The 22601-nt window shown below is 34.5% G+C and overlaps 1 protein-coding gene across 2 annotated transcripts in view; it reads right to left on the minus strand.

Moving 5' to 3' along the window:
- COL11A1 (collagen type XI alpha 1 chain) overlaps window positions 1-22601 on the minus strand; it is a 196316-nt gene that overhangs the window by 147268 nt on the left and 26447 nt on the right. For both annotated transcript variants that reach the window (XM_067727066.1, XM_067727067.1), the window contains exons 3-4: window positions 22222-22435; window positions 18964-19126 (exon numbers count right to left, since the gene is read on the minus strand). In XM_067727066.1, coding sequence (XP_067583167.1) covers window positions 18964-19126; window positions 22222-22435 — 377 coding nt within the window. The remainder of the gene's footprint in view (window positions 1-18963; window positions 19127-22221; window positions 22436-22601) is intronic.

Below are 22601 nucleotides of genomic sequence, written 5' to 3' on the forward strand. Positions count from 1 at the left end.
CAGGGAAAAATCATATTTGCCATCACAACTTTGTAAATAATTGATTATTAACACCGAGTCTAAATGAAATCTGACAACTTCTAAATTTGTTACTGTCAGGAAGAAAAACTATGTTCCACAAAACTACTACTACAAGATACTGTCATGTAGATACATTGGACTATTTCTGCATAAAAGCCATAAGATCCTCTTTTAGAAATAACTACACATATGCATCATTGTTCTGTATATTAGAGAAATTCAACATGTCCATGAATCCAGTGAGTCTGTAAAGCAGTGTTGTTGCTGAACCCTAATATTACATGGGTGTGTGGTGTACCTTTGGATTTTAACTCTAATTTGCATTGAAGTTGTGTTTGTTACAATCAATGTGTACTTGGACTATGTTTGAACATCAACTCTATCAAATTTGTACCTCATGTTTGGTATCCACATTTGTTACTTCTCTTAAAATTGTACATTATTTCCTGAAATTTATAAATAAATAATTTTGATGTCTTACTACATTCCATAAAACATGAATCACAAAACTGATTCCAGACAATGTTTCAAAAATTACAAAAAGAACCATAGCTACATTCCCAAATGTACATCTTAACCAAAGATTTACAAGACAAGGACAAAACTGAGTAGCCATGGTAAACTCAAAGCTTTCTTGTTTTTCTGTTTTGCAGGTTCTATGTTACTTTGACAGAGTAAGTAATAAAATCCCATTCCAGAATGACATTTTATTTTTTCTTTTAGCTATTGAAGCCTTCTTTAAATAAACTATAGTGTCTTTTACAAAGCCAAATGTGGCTCCTATGTTAGCCATATCTGTTGTTTTACCCTAGTTTCAGAAATAATCAACAGAAGAAAGCTTTTTTTTCAAACATGCACTTATAAAACATTCAGTACTGCACGACACACATATAAATATTTTATAAATGTTAACTCATTTAATCCTCAAATAACTCTATGAGTTAACTACCGCAGCTATCCCATCTTACAGATGAGGAAAAAGACAGAGAGAGGTTGAGTATCTTGCCCATGATCTTCAAGCTGATTAAGTTCCAAATTCAAAAATCAAACCCTGGCTGTCTGACTCGAGTCAATGCTGCTAACTACCATGCATATGGTTAAAAAAGGCAAAAGCTTAATTTAAAAAAGCTTAATAATCATTATCATAACATTTTTTCATTTAACTACTTCTTTACTTATTAGACTGAAAGATACCTTTGTCTTCATCTTTCATTTCCCAAGTGAAACAATGGAAATGACTTTATCATCTGTGTTCACTCACTTCTACATTTTTGCTCCTAAAGTTCATATTTTATGAAAGATCTTAAATATTTATAAAGAAAAAAATTAAATAAATAATTAGTGATTATATTTTTCAGTTTAGAATCTAGATTGAAATCACATAATGATAATTTTTAAATACAGTGATAGCTTGCTTTTTTCCCTTAATTAAAGAAGATGCAGAGAAGCCAGGGCAAGAAGGTTTTAGAGATAAATTTTGTGATACTAGAATTTTACCAATTTTAGAGATTTTGAAGATGAGACACAGCCAAGTACCAGGCATAAACCTTCATAGCAATATAAATTTTTTCATAATAAGGAATTAACACTTTTAAATGTTTATATTTTGGAAGTTGTAGTACTCCTATAACAGTGTAAAGCCATTACAGCCCAATGCTCATGCTGATGATGACTACAAACACTGAACAAAATGCAATGAACAATTCCCTGAGAATTCTGAAAAGCAGGTAGGTCATGAAGGAGGGTTAGACCTTGAAGAAGTAAACCCACATATGATAAGTTATCTGTGTGTGTTTTGGGAGGGGGGTGGCGTTTCCCTTGAGGTTTTGTCCCTACAGTGGAAGCCAGTAGCTGAGCACTGCAACAGTGCTGTGGCTAGAACTTTGACAGAAACCCTGTTTCTGGACAAAGGAACAAGCTAAAAAAAAAAAAATGCATGTTAGAAGACATGGAGGGAATCTGAAGTGAATACATGGAAACAGGAGATCACCTACCTTTGTGTATAAACCACAAAAATATAAAATTACCTCCAGAACTACACATGTGTAATGAACTCAAACCAATTTAGTTAAAACTGAGAGAACAGAACTGAAATTAAAACTATCAATACCAGTCTCACAATAGCTCCTGAACACACACAAACAAAACAAAACTGAGAGTTCAAAGCTCCGGTGAAACCAGTCATAAAGGAGACACTCACCTTCTGAGTTTTACCACCAGGAGCTCTACCAGGCTTCACAGTGAATACTGGAGAAAAATCCCCTCATGCTTCCAGAAGAGGAAAAGAAACCATTTTGAAATATACCAGGGCATTCTGTTCTTCTTAGCAAGACCTGCCCTTAGGCAGAAACAATTTACCCAGATTCTAACCTGTGGGGGTTTTATTAGAACCTAACCTAACCAGAGAAAGGAAAATACCCCAATCCAGCCCCTTTAGCCTTCCATGTGGGAGAAGAAAAATACATCTTCATCTACTTCCTGTCCCGCCGACAGGAGGAAAAACAACTGAAAAACACTGGTGAACTTCACAATGAAGGGGCATAGGCTAACCAAAATACTGAGACCTAATCATAGGACTATAGAATGTTTCCCCTCCCCCTGCATCTTTTACCCAGTATATAATGTCTGTCTTCCAACAAAAAGTTACAAGGCATACGAAAAGGCTAAAAACAAAGTTTGAAGAGACAGAACAAGCATCAGAATCAGAGACAGATATGGCAGGATGTTGGAATTGTCAGACTAGGAATGTTTCTTGAAACTATTATTAATATTCTAAGAATGTTAATAGAAAAAATAGACAACCTAAAAGAATAGATGGATAATGTAAGTTGAGAAATGGAATTTCAAAGATCAAAAAGAAATGCTAGAGATCACAGAAATTAAGAAAGTCTTTGTAGATTGGTTCAATATGGTGGAGTAGAAGGACGTGTGCTCACTCCCTCTTGCAAGAGCACCAGAATCACAACTAACTGCTGAACAATCATCAACAGGAAGACACTAGAACTCACCAAAAAAGATACCTCACATCCAAAGACAAAAGAGAAGCCACAATGAGACGGTAGGAGTGGCACAATCACAATAAAATCAAATCCCATAACTGCTAGGTGGGTGACTCACAAACAGGAGAACACATACCACTGAAGTCCACCCACTGGAGTGAAGGTTCTGAACCCCATGTCAGGCTTCCCAACCTGGGGGTCTGGCAATGGGAGGAGGAATTCCTAGAGAATCAAACTTTGAAGGCTATCAGAATTTGACTGCGGGACTTCAACAGGACTGGGGGAAACAGAGACTCCACTCTTGGGGGCACACACAAAATAGTGTGTGCATCAGGACCCAGGGGAAGGAGCAGTGACCCTGTAGCAGACTGAACCAGACCTACCTGCAAGTGTTGGAGGGTCTCCTGCAGAGGCGGTGGGGTGGCTGTGGCTCACCATGCAGACAAGGATACTGGCAACAGAAGTTCTAGGAAGTATTCCTTGGCATGAGCCCTCCCAGAGTCCTCCATTAGCCCCACCAAAGAGCTGGGTAGGCTCCAGTGCTGGGTCACCTCAGGCCAAACAGCCAACAGGGAGGGAACCCAGCCCCACCCATCAGCAGACAATTGGATTAAAATTCTACTGAGTTCTGCCCACCCCTCCACCCACCACCAGTCCCTCCCATCAGGAAGCTTGCACAAGTCTCTTAGATAGCCTCATCCAACAGGGCAGACAGCAGAAGCAAGAAGAACTACACTTCTACAGGCTGTGGAACGAAAACCACATTCACAGAAAGATAGACAAGATGAAAAGGCAGAGAGCTATATACCAGATGAAGAAACAAGATAAAACCCCAGAAAAAGAACTAAATGAAGTGGAGATAGGCAACCTTCCAGAAAAAGAATTCAGAATAATGACAGTGAAGATGATCCAGGACCTCGGAAAAAGAATGGAGGCAAAGATTGAGAAGATGCAAGAAATGTTTAACAAAGACCTAGAAGAATTAAAGAACAAACAGAGATGAATAATACAATAACTGAAATGAAAAATACAGTAGAAGGAATCAATAGCAGAATAACTGAGGCAGAAGAACGGATAAGTGACCTGGAAGACAGAATGGTGAGATTCACTGCCATGGAATAGAATAAAGAAAAAAGAATGAAAAGAAATGAAGACAGCCTAAGAGACCTCTGGGACAACATTAAACGCACCAACATTCGCATTATAGGGTCCCAGAAGGAGAAGAGAGAGAGAAAGGACCCAAGAAAAATATTTGAAGAGATTATAGTCAAAACCTTCCCTAACATGGGAAATGAAATAGCCATCCAAGCCCAGGAAGCACAGAGTCCCAGGCAGGATAAACCCAAGGATAAAAAGCCGAGACACATAGTAATCAAATTGACAAAAATTAAAGACAAAGAAAAATTACTGAAAGCAACAAGGGAAAAACAACAAATAACATACAAGGGAACTCCCATAAGGTTAACAGCTGATTTCTCAGCAGAAACTCTACAAGCCAGAAGGAAGTGGCATGATATATTTAAAGTGATGAAAGGGAAGAACCTACAACCAAGATCACTCTAGCCAGCAAGGATCTGATTCAGATTCAATGGAGAAATCAAAAGCTTTACAGACAAGCAAAAGCTAAGAGAATTCAGCACCACCAAACTAGCTCTACAACAAATGCTAAAGGAACTTCTCTAAGTGGGAAACACAAGAGAAGAAAAGGACCTACAAAAAGAAACCCATAATAATTAAGAAAATGGTAATAGGAACAAGAATGTCTTTGATGGGTTTATTGGTTGACCAGACATGGCTCAGAAAAGATCTCTGAGATTGAGGATATAACAATAGAAACTTCCAAAACTGAAAAGCAAAAAAGAAGAAGATTTAAAAAAAAATCAAACAGAACAGAACAGAATATCCAAGAACTGTGGGACAACTACAAATGATATAACATACACATAATGGGAATACCAGAAAAAGAAAGAGAAAGAAACAGAGTAACATGTGAAGCGATAATGACTGAAAATTTGCACAAATTAATATCAGACACCCTTCAAAGATCCAGGAAGAACAGAGAACCAGGAGCTGCATAAATGCCCAAAAAACCTCTGACACCTAGGCACGTCATATCCAAACTTCAGATAATCAATAATAAAAAAATTTTCAAGAAATCAGATGAAAAAAACACCTTACCTACGGAGATACAAAGGTATCAACAGTAATTACATCTGACTTCTCTTTAGAAACTATACAAGCAAAAAGAGAGTAGAGTGAAATATTTAAAGTCTTGAGAGAAAAAAAAACAAGCTACAATTCTGTACCCTGCAAAATTACCCTTCAAAATTGAAAGCACAATACTTTCTCGGCCAAACACTGAGGGAATTTGCTGGCAGTAGACCTGTCTCTCAAGCAATTTAAAAAGAAGTTCTTCAGAGAAAAGAAAGATGATATAATTCAGAGAAACCAGATAATGAAAAAAAGAATGGGAGAAAGAATAAAGGTAAAACAGAAATTTTTATTTTTCTTATTCTTAATTGATCTGTTTCAGTTTGTTCAAAATAATATATATATATATATATATATATAAAATGCACACACACACACAGTTGCCCCTCTGTATCCAGAGGCTCCTCATCCATGAATTCAACTAATTGTGGATCAAGAACATTTAGAAAAAAAATTCCAGAAAGTTCCAAAAAGCAAAACTTGAATTTGCTGCATGCGTGCAACTACTTACATAACATTTTCATTGTATTTACAACTATTTACATAACATTTACACTGTATTAGGTATTATAAGTAACTTATAGAAGATTTAAAATGTACAGGAAGGTAGCAGGGAGGAATAAGGATTACATTATTATTATAAGGTAACTTGTACTACCTGTGAAATAATATAGTATTTTTTGAAAGTGGACTTGGATTAGTTGTAAATGTATATTGCAAATGATAGGGTAACCACTAAAATAAGTAATAAAAGAAGTATAATTGATATGCCAAGAAAATAGTGAAAATGGAATCATAAAAAATGTTCAATTTAAACCAAAAAAGAAGGCAGAAAAGTAATAGAAGACAAATATGAACAAAAATAAAGGGCAGCAAATAGAAAACAGTAGCAAATATGGTGGATGTAAATTCATCTATATCAATAATCATTTTAAACATCACTGGTCCAAATATACCCACTAAAAGACAGAGATTGTCAGAGTGGATCAAAAAACAAGGCCCAATATTTTGTTTACAAGAAACCTACTTTCAATATAAAGACACATATAGATTAAAAGTATAGGGATGGAGACACCATAATTTAAAAAGATACATGCACCCCAATGTTCATTGCAGCACTGTTTACAATAGCCAGGACATGGAAGCAACCTAAATGACCATCAACAGAGAAATGCATAAAGAAGATGTGGTACATATATACAATGAAATATTACTCAGCCGTAAAAAGGAATGAAACTGGGTCATTTGCAGAGACGTGGATGGACCTAGAGACTGTCATACAGAGTTAAGTCAGTCAGAAAGAGAAAAACAAATACTATATATTAATGCATATATGTGGAATCTAGAAAAATGGTATAGATGAACTTATATGCAAAGCAGAAATAGAGACACAATTTAGAGAACAAACATATGGATACCAAGAGGGGAAGGGGGTGAAATGGACTGGGGAAATTGAGATTGACATATATACACTACTATGTATAAAATAGATAACTAATGAGAACAGACTGTATAGCACAGGGAACTCTACTCAATGCTCTGTGGTGACCTAAATGGGAAAGAAATCCAAGGAAGAGGATATATGTATATGTGTGGCTGATTCACTTTGCTGTCCAGCAGAAACTAACACAATACAGTAAAGCAACTATACTCCAAAAAAAAAAAGAAAAAAGTATAGGGATGGCAAAGATATACCATATTATCACTAATCAAAAGAAAGAATAGCTATATTAATTTAGGCACAGTAGACTTCAGAACAAGAAAAGTTATCAGAGATAGAGATATTACATACTGATAAAGGAGTCAATAGTCCAAGAATAATAGTCCTTAATGTGTATGTGCCTAACAACAGAATATCAAAGTATAAAAAATGAGGCAAAAACTGATATAACTGCAAGAAGAAATAGAGTAATCTAATATCATAGTTGGAAAGTTTAACACCCTTCTACCAGAAATCAACAGATCCAGCTACAGAAAACTAGTAAGGACATAGTTGAACTCAACAGCACTATCAGTCAAGTGGATATAATTGACATGTATACACTTCTTTATCCACAACATCAGATTACACATTTTTCTCAAGCTGACATGGAACATTCACAAAAACAGACCACATTCTGGGTCTGTTTTAATCAATTTAAAAGAATAGAATCATATGATATCAGCCCTTAGAACACAGTGAAATTAAACTAGAGATCAATAACAGAAAGATGTCTGTAAAGTTTAAAAAAACTTGGAGAATAATCTACAACTTCCAAATAACACGAGTCAATGGTGCTATCTCAAAGAAAGTTTCAAAATATTTTTGAAAAAAAAAAAAAAATTTTTGAACTAAATGAAAATAAAAACACAACTTATCAAAATGTGTAGGTTGCAGCAAAAGCAGTTGTCACAGAGAAATTTCTAACATTGAATGCAAATACTAGAAAAGAAGAAAAACTGAAAATCAATCATCTAAGTTTCCACCTTAGAAAACTAGAAAAGGAAGAGCAAGTTAATTCCAAAATAAGCAGAAGAAAAGAATGAGAAAAATTAGAGCTGAAATGAGTGAAATTGAAAACAATAACAAAATATGAAGAAGACTTACATGAGGAAAACTACAAAATGCTGATGAAATATCAAAGAAGTACTAAATAATTGAGAAATATTCCATTTTCACAGATAGAAAGACTCAGTATTGCCAAGATGTAAGGTTGTCCCAACTTGATCTATAGAGTCAACTCTCCCAGTTAAAATCCCAGGAAATGGACTTCCCTGGTGGTGCAGTGGTTAAGAATCCACCTGCCAATGCAGGGGACATGGGTTTGAGCCCTGGTCGGGAAGATCCCACATACTGCGGGGCAACTAAGCCCGTGTGCCACAACTACTGAGCCTGTGCTCTAGAGCCCACGAGCCACAACTGCTGAGCCTGTGTGTCACAACTACTGAAGCCTGTGTGCCTAGAGCCCGTGCTCCACAGCAAGAGAAGCCACCGCAATAAGAAGCAACAAAGAGTAGCCCCCGCTCACCTCAACCAGAGAAAGCCCGTTTGCAGCAATGAAAACCCAATGCAGCCAAAAAAATAAGTTAAAAGAAATCCCAGGAAATTATTTTGTGAGTATTGTCAAACTGATTCTAAAATTTATAATAAGAGGCAAAAGGCCCAGAATAGCCAACTCAGTACTGAACGAGTAAAACAAAGGTGGAGAACTGACACCACCTGACTTCAAGACTTACTATAAAGCTACAGTATTCAAGACAATGTGGTATTCGTGAGAGAACAGACAAATAGATCAATGGAACAGTATACAGAGCCCTGAAGTAGACCCATATAAGTACAGTCAACTTATCTTTGACAAAGGAGCAAACAAAGACAATACAATGGAGTAAAGACAGTCGTTTCAACAAATGTTACTAGAACAACTGGAAATCCACATGCAAAAAACTGAATCTAAACACAAACCTCACACCCTTCACAAAAATTAACTCAAAATATATCATTGATCTAAATGTAAAATGCAAAACTATAAAACTCCTAGAAGATAACATATAAGAAAGGTTAGATGACCTTGGGTATGGCAATGACTTTTTAGCTATCACATCAAAGGCATGATGCATGAAAGAAATAATTGATAAGCTGCACTTCATTAAAATTAAAAACTTTTACTCCGTGAAATACAATGTCAAGGGAATGAGAAGACTAGCCAAACTGCGAGAAAGTACCTGCATAAGGCACAAATGATAAAGAACTCTTCTCCAAAATATACAAAGAACATTTAAAATTCAACTATAACCTGCTTAAAAACTGGGCAAAAGATCTTCACAGACACATCAGCAAAGAAGATACACAGATGGCAAGTAAGCATATATGAAAAGGCGTTCAACGTGTCATCAGGGAAATGCAAACTAAAATGAGATACTACTATGTACTTATCAGAATGGACAACATCCAAATAGTGCCAAAACTGTGAAGCAATAACTTTCATTCATTGTGGTGATAATGCAAGACAGTACAGTCCCTTTGGAAGGCAGTTTGCCAATTTCTTATACAACGAAGCATACCCATACCATATGATCCAGCAATTATGCTCCATGGTATTTACCCTAAGAGATTGAAAACATATCCACACGAAAACCTGCACACAGTTGTTTACAGCAGATTTATTCATAGTTACCAAAATTTGGAAACAATCAGTAGGTCCTTCAGTAGATGAATGGATAAATAAACTGAGATACATTCAAACAGTGGAATATTATTCACTACTAAAAAGAGATGAGCTATCAAGCCATGAAGGACATGAAGGGAATGTAAACGCATGTCACTAAGTGAAAGGAGCTGACATGAAAAGACCAAAAACTGTATGATTCCAACTATATGACATCCTGGAAAAAGCAAAACTAAGCAGCCAGTAAAAACTCCCCTAAACGGAAGAGCTTAGGGGAGACGGGGCAATGAATAGGTGGAGCACAGAGAATTTTTAGGGCATGAAACCATTTCGTAAGATACTACTGTGTACATGTATTGGTGAATACATGCCATTATACATTTGCAAAACACGCAGAATGTACCAAACCCTAATATAAACTATGGATTTTGGCTGATAATGATGTGTTGATATACATTCATCCACTGCCACAAATGTGCCACTCTGGTAGGGATGTTGCTAGTGGGGGAAGCTGCGTGTGTGTGCACACAAGGCTATATGGAAACTCCCTATAACTTTCACTCAATTTTTCTGTGAACCTAAAAGAGCTCTACAGAAATAAAATATATTAATAAATCATTTTTAAAAGATAATAAACAAATGCCAACTCTGAGATAACCCAGTTGTTAAAACTCTAAAAAAGAGACTTCAAAACAGCTAATTGAAACTATAAAGCACTCAGTCCAACAATTTCACAACACATTTTTTATTAAAGACATGTGCTACATTCACCAAGATAGACTGACTACAAGCTGGGCCATCAAACGACTGTAAATAAATCTGAATGGAATGAGATCACAGCAAGTTTACTGTAAGACAGAAATAGAATTAAATTAAACATCAATAATAATAAGCAATCTAAGAAAAACAGGTATCTAGACACTAGAAATTAGGAACTATTTTAACTGAATGTCCATAAAAAAATGTGTATAACACATTTATGGGATGAAACTAAAACTGTTTAAAGAGAAATGTATAGTTTTAAATGTTTAGACTGGCAAATAATGGATCTAAAAATAATGACTTTCTGCTTTGCAAGACCAGAAAAAAGATTTTCCTCTTCCAAATTTAGGATAGAGAGAACAACAATAATGGAATAGAAAAGAGGTCAGTTAAGAGAGATAATAAAAAGAGCCAAATATGATTTGTTAAAAATATCAACAAAATTTTCAAGGGCCTACTTGAACTGACTGATCTAGGAAAAAAAGAGAGAATACAGATCATTATTATCTGGAATGAAAAGTAGTTACCACCAGTAATCTTACAGACATTAAATGTAGACAAGAAAATACTACAAGCAACTTTATGCCAACAAATTCAACAACTTACTGACCTAGAAAAATTTATTTAAATGTAAAATTTATCAAGATTGATGTTTTAAAAATCAGAAAAAATTAATTAACCTATATCTAGGAATGAAATTAAATATGTTTTAAAAGTTTCTAAAAAGCAAACTCTGACACCTGACATTTTCACTGGTGAATTCTATGCAGCATTCAAGAAAGAAACAACATCAACCATACAAAAAATTTTTCAGAAAACAGATGAGATCACTTTCTAAATCATTTTATGAGGCCAATATTACCCTAACACCAAAACTTGACAAAGACATTACAAATATAGAGCATCATATACTAATAATACCTCTCATTAATAAAGGCTCAAAATCCTAAAGATTTTTTAGCAAATCAAATCCAACACTATATAAAAAGAATAATATATCATGTCCAAGTGGGGTCTACCTAAGGAATGAAAAGTTGATTTTAAACATTTGAAAATCAATCAATAAAATTCAATATGCTAACAGAAAAGAAAATTATCTTTGCAATAAAAACATAAAAAGCATTTAACAAAATTCAATATACATTCATGATAAAAAACTTTTAGGGAACTAAGACAAGTAGTGAACATTTTCAAACTGATAAAGTTACATTGAACACTTACAACCAACATCATACTTAATAGTTGAAGACTGAATATTTATTTACATGAGAACAGAAAAACAAAAAAATAAGAATGCCTGTTTCATCACTTCCATTCAACATTTCGGTGGAAGTCCTATCCATTGTCATAGGAAAAATAAATAAAAGGTGTAAAAATAGAAAGTAGTGAAAGGTCCCTGTTTGCAGATTGCATGATTATTTGCATTTTAAAAAGACCTGAACTAACTCATTTATTAAAATGAATCTAACAAGTTTGGAGGATACAATGTTAATATTTTTAAAACCTATTGTGTTTTTATATAATAGCAACAAGATATTGAAAGATAAAATTAAATATGATTTTATTTACTATAGCATCAAAAAAATAAAAACAACAAAATGAATAAAAGATGTCCACAATGTCTACACTGAAAACTAGGAAACATTGTGAGTGGAATTAAAGAAGATCAAAATTAATGAAAAGTCACACCACACTCAGAAAATGGAAAACTCAATGTTTGTTAAAATATCAATTCTCTTCATTTTGCTCTATCGCTTAAATGCAATCCCAATTAAAACCTTAATTTTATTTTAGGAATTGACAAGCTTATTCTAAAACTTATGCAGAGTGCAGATAACCTAAATTAAATAAAGCAATGTTTACAAAGAGTAAAAGTTGGAGCAGTTACCTCACCTGATTTCCAACATCCTATAAAATTACTGTAATCAAGATGATTTGGTATCAGTGAAAAGAGAGACAAATAAATCAATGGAATGGGATAGTTGAGAGTTCAGTAAGAGATTTACTCATATGTAGCCAACTGATTTCTAACACAGAAGCCAAGATAATCCAATGAATAAAAGGAAACATTTTTTTAATAAAAGATGCTAGATGAAGTGGATATCCTTATGTAAAAACAATCAGTGCTGACATTTACCTCATGCCATACACAAATATTAACTCAAAATGAGGCATGACCTATGTGTAAAACGTAAAACTTCAACATGTCTAATAGCAGGAGATCTTGTGATTTTGGTGTAGGTAAAGGTTTCTTAGAACACAAAAAGTATAAAACATGAAAAACAAAATTGATAAACTGAACTTTATCAAAATGAAAAGTATTCACACTTTGAAAGACATCATTAAGAAAATAAAAAGACAAGCCACATGCTGGAAAAATTATTTGCACATACCTGTCAAAGTGCATGCATGGGACTTCCCTGGTGGTGCAGTGGTTAAGAATCCGCCTGCCAATGCAGGGGACACGTGTTCGAGCCCTGGTCCAGGAAGATCTCACATGCCGTGGAGCAACTAAACCTGTGTGCCACAGCTACTTAGCCTGCGCTCTAGAGCCTGTGAGCTACAACTACTGAGCCCATGTGCCACAACTACCGAAGCCCGCGCACCTAGAGCTCATGCTGCAACAAAAGAAGCCACGGCAATGAGACGCCCGTGCACTGAAACTAGAGAGCAACAAAGACCCAACGCAGCCAAAAATAAATATATTAATCAATTAATTATTTTTTAAAGTGTATGCATGATACATAAAGAACTCTTAAAATGTCATAATCAGAATATAGCAGACATTTTTTTTAATGGGCAAGACACCTCACAAAAGAAGATGCATAAATGGCCAATAAAAACCTGAAAATATGCTTATCATCATCTGCCATCAGGGAAATGCCAGTTAAAACCACAATGAAACACTAGTACATAACCACTTAGAATGGCTAAAATTTAAAGGACTGACCAGATAAAGGGTTGACAAGGATGCAGAACAAGTGGAACTCTCATTCACTGCTGGTGGGAGTGTAAAATGATTAATGTCACTTTGGAACACAATTTGACAGTTCAGTTTTTTTTTTTTTTAATTAAGTTAAACATGCACCTGCCAAATAACTCAAGCATTCCACTTCTAGGTATAAAAATAAATGCCCACACGAAATTTATACATGATTGTTCACAAGAGCTTTATATGCAGTAGCCAAAATCTGGAAATAATCCAAATGCCTTCTAACAGAATAGGTGGATGAAGAAATTGTGGTTTATTCATACATTGGAATACTGTTCAGAAAAATAAGCAAAATAAAGATACATATGAAGACATGGATAAATCTCAAAAATGGTATGCTGACAGAAAAAAAGCCAAGCTAAAGAGTGCATTCAACACAATTCCATTTATAAAAATTCTAGAACAAATAAGCTATAGTGATAAAAAGCAAATTAGTGATTGCCTGGGATTAGGGTGGGAGAAGAGATGGATCATAAAAATGCAGGAGGACACTTCCTCTGGGTGTGATGGCAATGTTTATTTTCTTGATTATGATGTTGATTTCAGAGGTATATACATATGCCGCAACTGATTAAATGGTACACTTTTGATGTTTGCAACTTATTGTACTTCAATTATACCTTGATAAATAGAGAAAAAAGTCTCAACGACTATGACCTAAATGCATCTAGTCTGGGAAAGGTAGGTAAATGGGAAAGCTACCTGCATTCTATCACACTGTTCTATACAAAAACTATGTCTACTAGCATACAATTTTTTTTTAAGTATGTATCTTGGAAAATATATGCAGTAAAATGACACATGGACATCACAAGTCAGTAATCAAATTCTTAACAAAATATTTGAGATGGCTATTATTACTTTAAGGTAAGTTTTCAGGCCTTGAAGAACTATTGAAATAGTATAGCTTTTACAAATTATTATTCATTAATTTCTCCAAAGAAAATTGAATGCAAAAATCTCTTCTGAGAAGTTTGAAAAAATGAAAAATTTCATCAACAAGCTTTTCCACTCAAATTGCCATCATATTTCTCTTATTGCTTCAAAAGAAAGAAACAATCTGCCCAAAGATAGATAATTGTTAAAAATATAAAAGACTTGGAATAACCCACTTTAATTCATTAAAAAAGAAAAATAAGATGGAAATAGCAATGCTTTGAAAACTGAAGTTATAATGGCTACAACTTGATATTTAGTTAAAAAAGTTTCCTCTTTATAAGACTCCAAAAGTAATTTTATTAATAATCAATATAGACAGTGTGGCTCTTCTTCTAATTTAGCTTTTCTTCACATTTTTGAAGTGTATTATTAAACTAGAACAAACTAAGGCTGTCGACTACGGTTGGTTGGATATTTTGTGCCTGCATGAAAATATTCATCCCCTCAGACCATGTTCCACTCACTAAGGTCCATATCCAGGTGCTACCTCTGTCTAGAAAGGGCAAATTTATCTAATTCCCACAGGGTACCTTGTAAACAAGCAGTAGCCCAGAAAGAAGCACTTCGTTTACAAGTCAGACCACTAAGGACTTGTGATATATGGATCATTGTTGCTCACTCGTATCAAAATGTATAAGAATATTTAAAAAGTCAGAGTTGTAAGATAAAAAAGAAGTTATAATAATGAAGAAAACTACATATTAGTGCATAAGTAAATTAACACATAACATATAACCATATATATAAATGAAATACTAGTATTTTAAGCACTTTATATACATAAATTCAATTTTTTATAAATACTTGAGAGAGATTATATTACTATTCCCATTTGAAGACTAAGAAATTAAAACCAGCAAAATTTATTGCACAGACAAACATAATTAAGCTAGGTACTGGCATTCAAAATCAGATTTTTCTCATTCCAGAATCAATTCTTAGATTCACTCTGCTATGCTGAAATTATATAATCTGAATTATGGGCCTATATATTCATTTTGGCATTTTCATATAAACTAACTTCATCATACTTTTTTTTTTTTTTTGTGGTACGCGGGCCTCTCACCCCTGTGGCCTCTCCTGCCGCAGAGCACAGGCTCCAGACGCGCAGGCCCAGCGGCCATGGCTCACGGGCCCAGCCGCTCCGCGGCATGTGGGATCCTCCCGGACTGGGACACGAACCCGTGTCCTCTGCATCGGCAGGCGGACTCTCAACCACTGCACCACCAGGGAAGCCCACTTCATCATACTTTTTAAAATATTTCCAGTTTTGCTTTCATCTGTTTATTGGTGAATTTTTTAAACTCTTCAGATTGCAATTCAAATATGGACATTTTTAGCATTTATTGCCATTAACATTACCATTGCATAAATGTAGGGTAATATACAGACAAAATTAGATACACTAAACAAATTTTCATCTAAAGTGGAATGATACTATTTCCAAAGAAGTAATATTTTCAGTTTTCGGATTAATAAATCACTGGTGTTTTTATGTCACCTTCATCACTACAACTGTTTATCAAACACTAAAATAATGCAAACATGGTACCATTCCTATCTCCTGCCATTTTTAGTTCGATTTTTAAACATTTAGTTGCAAAGATTCAAAAATCTAGATAGGTACTATAACACAAACCAAAATGAAAGGAAAAATATTTGAGTAAATTTTAGGGAAAGATACATTAAAAACATATTCAGATAAGATGAACTAATTTCACAAAAGGAGTCAGAAAATTTTATTCCGATTTAAAAATCTGTGTGTCTGAATCATTTACTTTCTTCATAGCATTTTATCAAGTGGAGAAGACTACATTGTTTTTAAAATTTTATATAGCCATACAATAATACACTTTAGGAAGTAAGACCTGAATTTATGTATGATGACTATTCTGATATGCGGATTAGATAAATACAAATTTTCATCCAATTCAAACATTCTTATTCTAAAGCCTTCCCAATATTTTATTAAGTAAAAATAGTTTCCCTATTTAATTGATCAAAGATAGTACAAGATAAACCTAAAAGTGAAGGTTCTGTATTTGCTTTTTCAAAACTAACTGCATTTCATATAAAATAAATGTTATATTTAAAGTTCCAGAGGTTTTCATGAAACTCCAAGATGCAAAGCAGCTTAATAAACTTATTTTTGCTACCCACTGTCATACTCACTAAAGGTTTCATTAATGAGTCTTTTAAAGATTATTTTTCTAGTGGTTTAATAGAGGTTTTCGAAATAAACAGCTGAAGTTACTTCAAGATTTAGAATATGGTTTATATATTAGAAAGTTAAGAATTAATCAAAGAGAATAATAATAATCTTTGCTTCCAGTACCTTTGTCTTTGGTTATTTACTAGATGCCTCTTGGCTAGAGGTATTTGGGTTAGCAGTGGTTGAAAACACATGGAATCAACAGATGAATGGATAAAGAAGATGTGGCACATATATACAATGGAATATTACTCAGCCATAAAAAGAAATGAAATTGAGTTATTTGTAGTGAGGTGGATGGACCCAGAGTCTGTCATACAGAGTGAAGTAAGTCAGAAAGAGAAAAACAAATACTGTATGCTAACACATATATATGGAATCTAAAAAAAAAAAAAAAAAATGGTTATGAAGAACCTAGGGGCAGGACGGGAATAAGGACTAAGGACGCAGACCTAGTAGAGAATGGACTTGAGGACATGGGGAGGGGGAAGGGTAAGCTGGGACAAAGTGAGAGAGTGGCATGGACATATATAACTTACCAGGTGTAGAATCGATAGTTGGTGGGGGGCAGCCGCATGGCACAGGGAGATCAGCTTGGTACTTTGTGACTACCTCGAGGGGTGGGATGGGGAGGGTGGGAGGGAGGGAGATGCAGGAGGAAAGAGATATGGGGATGTGTGTGTATGTATGGCTGATTCACTTTGTTGTAAAGCAGAAGGTAACACACCATTGTAGGGCAGTTGTGCTCCAGTGAAGATGTAAAAAAAAGAAAACATGGAAATATTTTAAGGAAATCATTTTTATGTGTTTTAGTTGTTGATACCATAATCAGCCTCTGAAACACAGAGGAATTTATTACGTATTTTTTAATATGCAACATCAGGTTCAATTATTTATTTTGAAAAAAGAACTTACTGTGATAGTCTGTAACTATACTTGAAAACTCTAAACTGGACCCCAGTGAGCCCGAGTGTAGTATATGGGAAAGAAGGTGGAGTATAGTCTGTTTTGGTATGTGTGTTGGAGTGGAGTAAAAAATAAAAATTAAATGATATTCACCTAGAAGTAAGTTCAGGTAAAAATAGAAGTCTCAATGCTACGAAACTGTATGAAAAAAATCTAATCAACATGTACATACATCAAATATTATATTTCAGGGCCAGTAAATTTTGAGGATTAATTAATTAATATTAATTTGTATATTTTCTCTTCTATATTTCCTCTTTATATGTTCTAATCACTTATGACAAAAAAATTCTACTTTTCATTTCTGTTGTTTAACTTCTATGGGCTCTGTGAATACGTACAGCAATAGATTAAACTAATGTATGAAATGAAACCATCCACTGATATATTTCTTCCATATTACTCATTTATGTTCTAGGAAAATAAGGATTTGGATATTACAAAAATAAGTTTAGTTTGTGAAACTGATGTTCATGAAGAGTTTAATTTTAAAATAGAACTTTGTAAGCCTAAAATTTAATTTGTTTATAATATTCATTCATCTAATAAATAAATACTGATTTATCATTTGTGTGCAATCAATGCCTGATATCAGAGATCTGAGACTATATTATTATACATTGCCTGAATCAGTCTGTCATTAATTTAGTATGATATGATGTGTTAAAACATTTTGTTTAGAGTCAAAGGCTTAGGTACATACTAATGCAGAAACTCAAAAACAAATAGAATCCCAAATAATCTGAAAATGTCACAAATATTAATTATATTTAAAATTATGCCATAGATTATATAACTAAGTACAGGGACGCAATATTCTACTGACCCTCTGAATTTACATTGCTTTTTTTGAAAATACATACTGTGTGTGTGTGTGTGTGTGTGTGTGTGTACATCTCTATGTGTACATATCTGTGTGTGTGTATATATATAAATATACATATACACACACATTTCAACAGAATACAGAAAATCTTCCATGTAAAACTTATCTATTAATCCATAATATATTACACAGCTTTACTTTGTTACACTTTGAAAAATAAATTATTCAGAAATTATATAAAAACAATCATCTCAGTAATGACTAATATCTCAGGAGTGCATCCCTTTATGGGGTCTGGTCTGTTTGTTCTGTTAATGATTCACTAAATGAAAATTAAAGCAAGAGTTTCCAATGATTGAAGAATTAAAAGAAAGAATGTGATTATCATAACTGGCAAATTATAATTGGGAAGGAGCTTTTTACCATGACCTTCACATTACTAAAATAGTGATTTTTTAAAATTACAGGTCATCTTTTGCACTATCTCTATTTTACCTTGGAAACATTCACAAAGAACAGAGAAAGGCAAAATATCAGACTTGTACATTTCATTAAATTAATCTCTGAAAGGAGGAAGTGAAGAAAATGTTCTTTTCTCCAAAGAAAATAATACAAAGTACTAAGAGGAAAGTCATTTGCTCTTCCCAGGAGAATAGCATGCCTGTGTTTAAATCAACCAATCTCTGTTAAAGTTTCCCAGGCGTTACAGTCACCATTGTCTACTCATTCTCTTACTGAACAATAGAAAACATCACTGCTACACCCACGGGGGAAGAAAGTAGGTCACCCTTTAGAGTTTACAACTTTGCTTTATAGCATATATTGATTGTTACTGTTAACTCAGTTCATCTGATTTAATAATATTCAGCTTAAAATAAAGTTTGATTTACCTCAAAAACTTCTTCATCCAAAATTCTTGTTCCAAAAACTGTAATTCCACTGGTGTCAACGATTGCTCTCTCACTTCTGTCAAGTGGTTTTGTGGTTTTCATCTTACAATCAACAATCATTGTCACAGTTTTCTTCTCCACGCTGATTGCTACCCGGTGCCACCTTAAAAAGCCAAGTAATTCTTTTGTAAGTTCCAAAGACGTTGCCAAACCATTATTCACAATTAAAATACAATGTATTTTAAATTATACACATAATCTGAAAGTATACAAAATGTAGGCTCATTTATTAATCAGTTAACAGGTGACTACTTACTATTAACCCAGAACAGTGCTAGGTACTCAAAAAGACACACCAGCACTGTAAGATGCACAGCAGGATTGGCTGTCTATGTTGATAAGAAAGTGACCATCCTTTGCTTCACTTTGTGTTGTAACAAAAGCTTAATCTTACCATGTCCTGATGATGGTATTTGATAGAGATTAGGGGCGGGATATGGAGTAATTAATAGTTTCTATGTACGTAAATGCTTTCTTCCAAAATGGAATTCCACTTAAAAAAATTCTGCTGGAGAGATCCCCTGAGATAGACTGTAAAAGGGTATGTCTGCTAATTGAATGAACGCTCCATCTGGAACAACTGAACGTTCTAATTGTAAGACACAATGTGCTTCTCTGTCTTTAGGCACATTTATTTCAAGTGCTTTCATTTTCTTTTTCCACTTCAATTTCAAGACAGTTATAGATCACTACTGTGGGCAGGATCCAAGACTGAGACACAATATCTCTCCTTCTTTCCAGGGTTGGCAGGAAGTGGGAACATTGAAAGAAAGCATAGTCAACGCATGTGTGGAGTGAGTCTCAATTCACTCTGAAGCTACTGCTCCAGCTAATTCAGGGCAGTGATGACAGACCTGGGGGGAGACGTGGCCAGCCCTTTGGAAACATAAATACCCTAATCATACTGTAAAATGGTGGGTTTTATTAACAGTATCTGGTGCAAACATAAACAACTAAGTGGAACGCACTTGGATTTTGCAAGCCACTCTATTTTTTTTCCAAACGAAAAGTGCTAAATTAATATTCCAGAAGTTTCTAGGACTAGATCCATAAAATAAAGTACCCAAAAAGTTGCAGGAGGCTTTCTAAAATATCTGTTTCATGTGACTTGGCACGGCTACTGATGAGGACCAAGTATATTTCCATGTACACTTAATCTTTGGTCTTTCCGTAGCACTTTCAACTAGCATAGGCATCTGCTTGGTTTGACTTGAGCAAAGATTTATATGAGGAGGCACTTAATACTGTGAGAGTAAAATTTACACGTGTTTCTGCCAAGAAGCCTGTGTCTTAAATTAAACCATCTCTACTATTGTGGGTATGTGCTTTTCATTAACAGAAAATAAAAATGAATTCTTTCAATTGTTGAAAGATGATTAGGACTCTAAACTTGATATTTTTGTTGAATTAATTTAAGCTCTGATAATAATGTCATAATCATGGTATCACATATAATATTCAAAGTATTATATTAACCCTAAGTTTTGGAGTCATTCTTAATTATTCTTTTTCTCTCATACTACACATTCATATCATCAGAAAATCTGTCAATCCTATATTCACAGTATACACAGAATTCACAGGCTCACAACTTTGTCCAAGTACCCATGCCTCTCACCTAGACTCCTAACTGGTCCCTGCTTCTACTCTGATGCAACCAGAGTGACAATTTAAAAAAATAAGTCAGATCAAGTTTCTGTCTTGCTAAAAACTAATATAATACTCTCAATAAAAACTGAAGTCCTTACTTTGCCTCGCCCTGTCAGTCTCTGATCTCATGTCCAAATTTTTGCTTTCTGATTCCCAGTATCCCAGCCACCGCTGCCTCCTTCTTGTTCCTTTCACATATTCTTCACTCTGCAGGGAATGCTCTCCTCTATATCCCCACATGCCCACTCTCTCACTTCCAATATGTCTTTGCTCAATGCAACTATGTCAATGAGGACTGCTCTGTCTAAAACAGTACACTCTACTTTCCTGCCCCTGATATATTTTAATTCATAGAACTATCATCACTTTTCATATGAATTATTAACAATAATGATGTAAATTACTCATGAAAGTCCAGTTTTCCCTGCACAGAGATGAAGGTTTTTCCATGGTCCTGACAATGATAATCTGAGTGTGAATCTGTTTTCCACCTGAACAGCTATTTCTTTCTTATGTCTACAACCAAATGTCATATTTCCGATAAATATTTTTTTAGTAGTCTGAATTCAGCAATAAAATACCGAGTAAATTTAATAAACATTAATTTGTCTTTAGCTGCTCCCTAAGTGATAGGCAATATTCACAACACAGAATTCAGAATTCAGCATGATTTTGAGAAGAGTGTGGTTGTTACTGGAAAGTGCGACCACCTGAGCTCAAACCCTATCTCTGCCACTTTTCAAATATATGTTACTTAAACTCCCAGTGCCTCACTTCCCTTATCTGTAAAATGGGTTTATTAATATTATTTTCTTCCAAGAGTCGTGAAAAATTAAATGAGTTGACTATGTATAAAGTGTTCAGAACAGTACGTAGCACATATCGATGCTATATAAAGCTTCCTATGATTGTCAATATTAACATGATTGGTAAAGGAAGTCAAATCAGGTCATTCTTCAGCTCAAAAAGTCTACAGTGACTTTCAATTTCACTTAGAATAAAATCCAAAGTGTTTACAACCACCTACAATGTGTTATACCATTTGGCCTCCCACTGATTCTCCATCCTCATCATCCCACACTGTTTCTGCCACACTAGCATCCTTGATGTTGCTTAGACCAAATCAGCCACACCCAGAATCAGAGGCTGTGTATTTGCTTTTCCTCCATCTGGAATAGTATGCTTTTAATTATCAGCATGGCATGCACCCCTCCTCCTTCACATGTCACCTTCTTAGTGAGACTATCCCTGACCTCACTCCTTAAAACTGCACTCACCACCATCATCCCCTATTCTCTTCACTGCTATATTTCTCTCTCTCTCTCACTTATCACCATCTGATAAACTATTTATTAGTAAGTTTTTATTGTTCATTATGTGTCTACCCAGACTGTAAACTATGTATGATTAGGTGTTTTATTGTTTTGTTCATTTCTATATCACCCCTCCCTAGAAAACCTGCATCACACTTTATAAATATTTGTTGAATGATCAAATGAAAGAATTGTTTTCAACACAGCTAAAACATTGGATTATTGTGCTACTTACTTTCCATCTGCGATGTTAACAGTTCTAAAGAGGGGGTAGTCTTCTGGGGCAGGTTTCCCAGTGTGGTCTTCATACAGGAAAACAGGTGATCTCCCAACCTCCACACCAATTTGCTGAATACCATGCTCATTATATATAGATAAAAGGAAAGACTGAATTCCTTTTTTGGGTTTTACTGTAAATAATATTGAAAAATCCTCTGGAAAAGTTCCTCCTGGGAAGAAAATGCCAAAGAGTCAAAAATTCTAAATTTCCAAATTATTCCTTGATCACCTTATTCTTTTTGAGCTTACTAAGTGGCCTTAACAAGTAACCAAAGTTCAAACAGTAATAACAATACAGATTTAAAAACCAATGGAGAAGGGATTCTATTAATCTTT

The sequence above is a fragment of the Pseudorca crassidens genome, chromosome 2 (assembly GCF_039906515.1).
Source record: "Pseudorca crassidens isolate mPseCra1 chromosome 2, mPseCra1.hap1, whole genome shotgun sequence".
NCBI lineage: Eukaryota > Metazoa > Chordata > Mammalia > Artiodactyla > Delphinidae > Pseudorca > Pseudorca crassidens.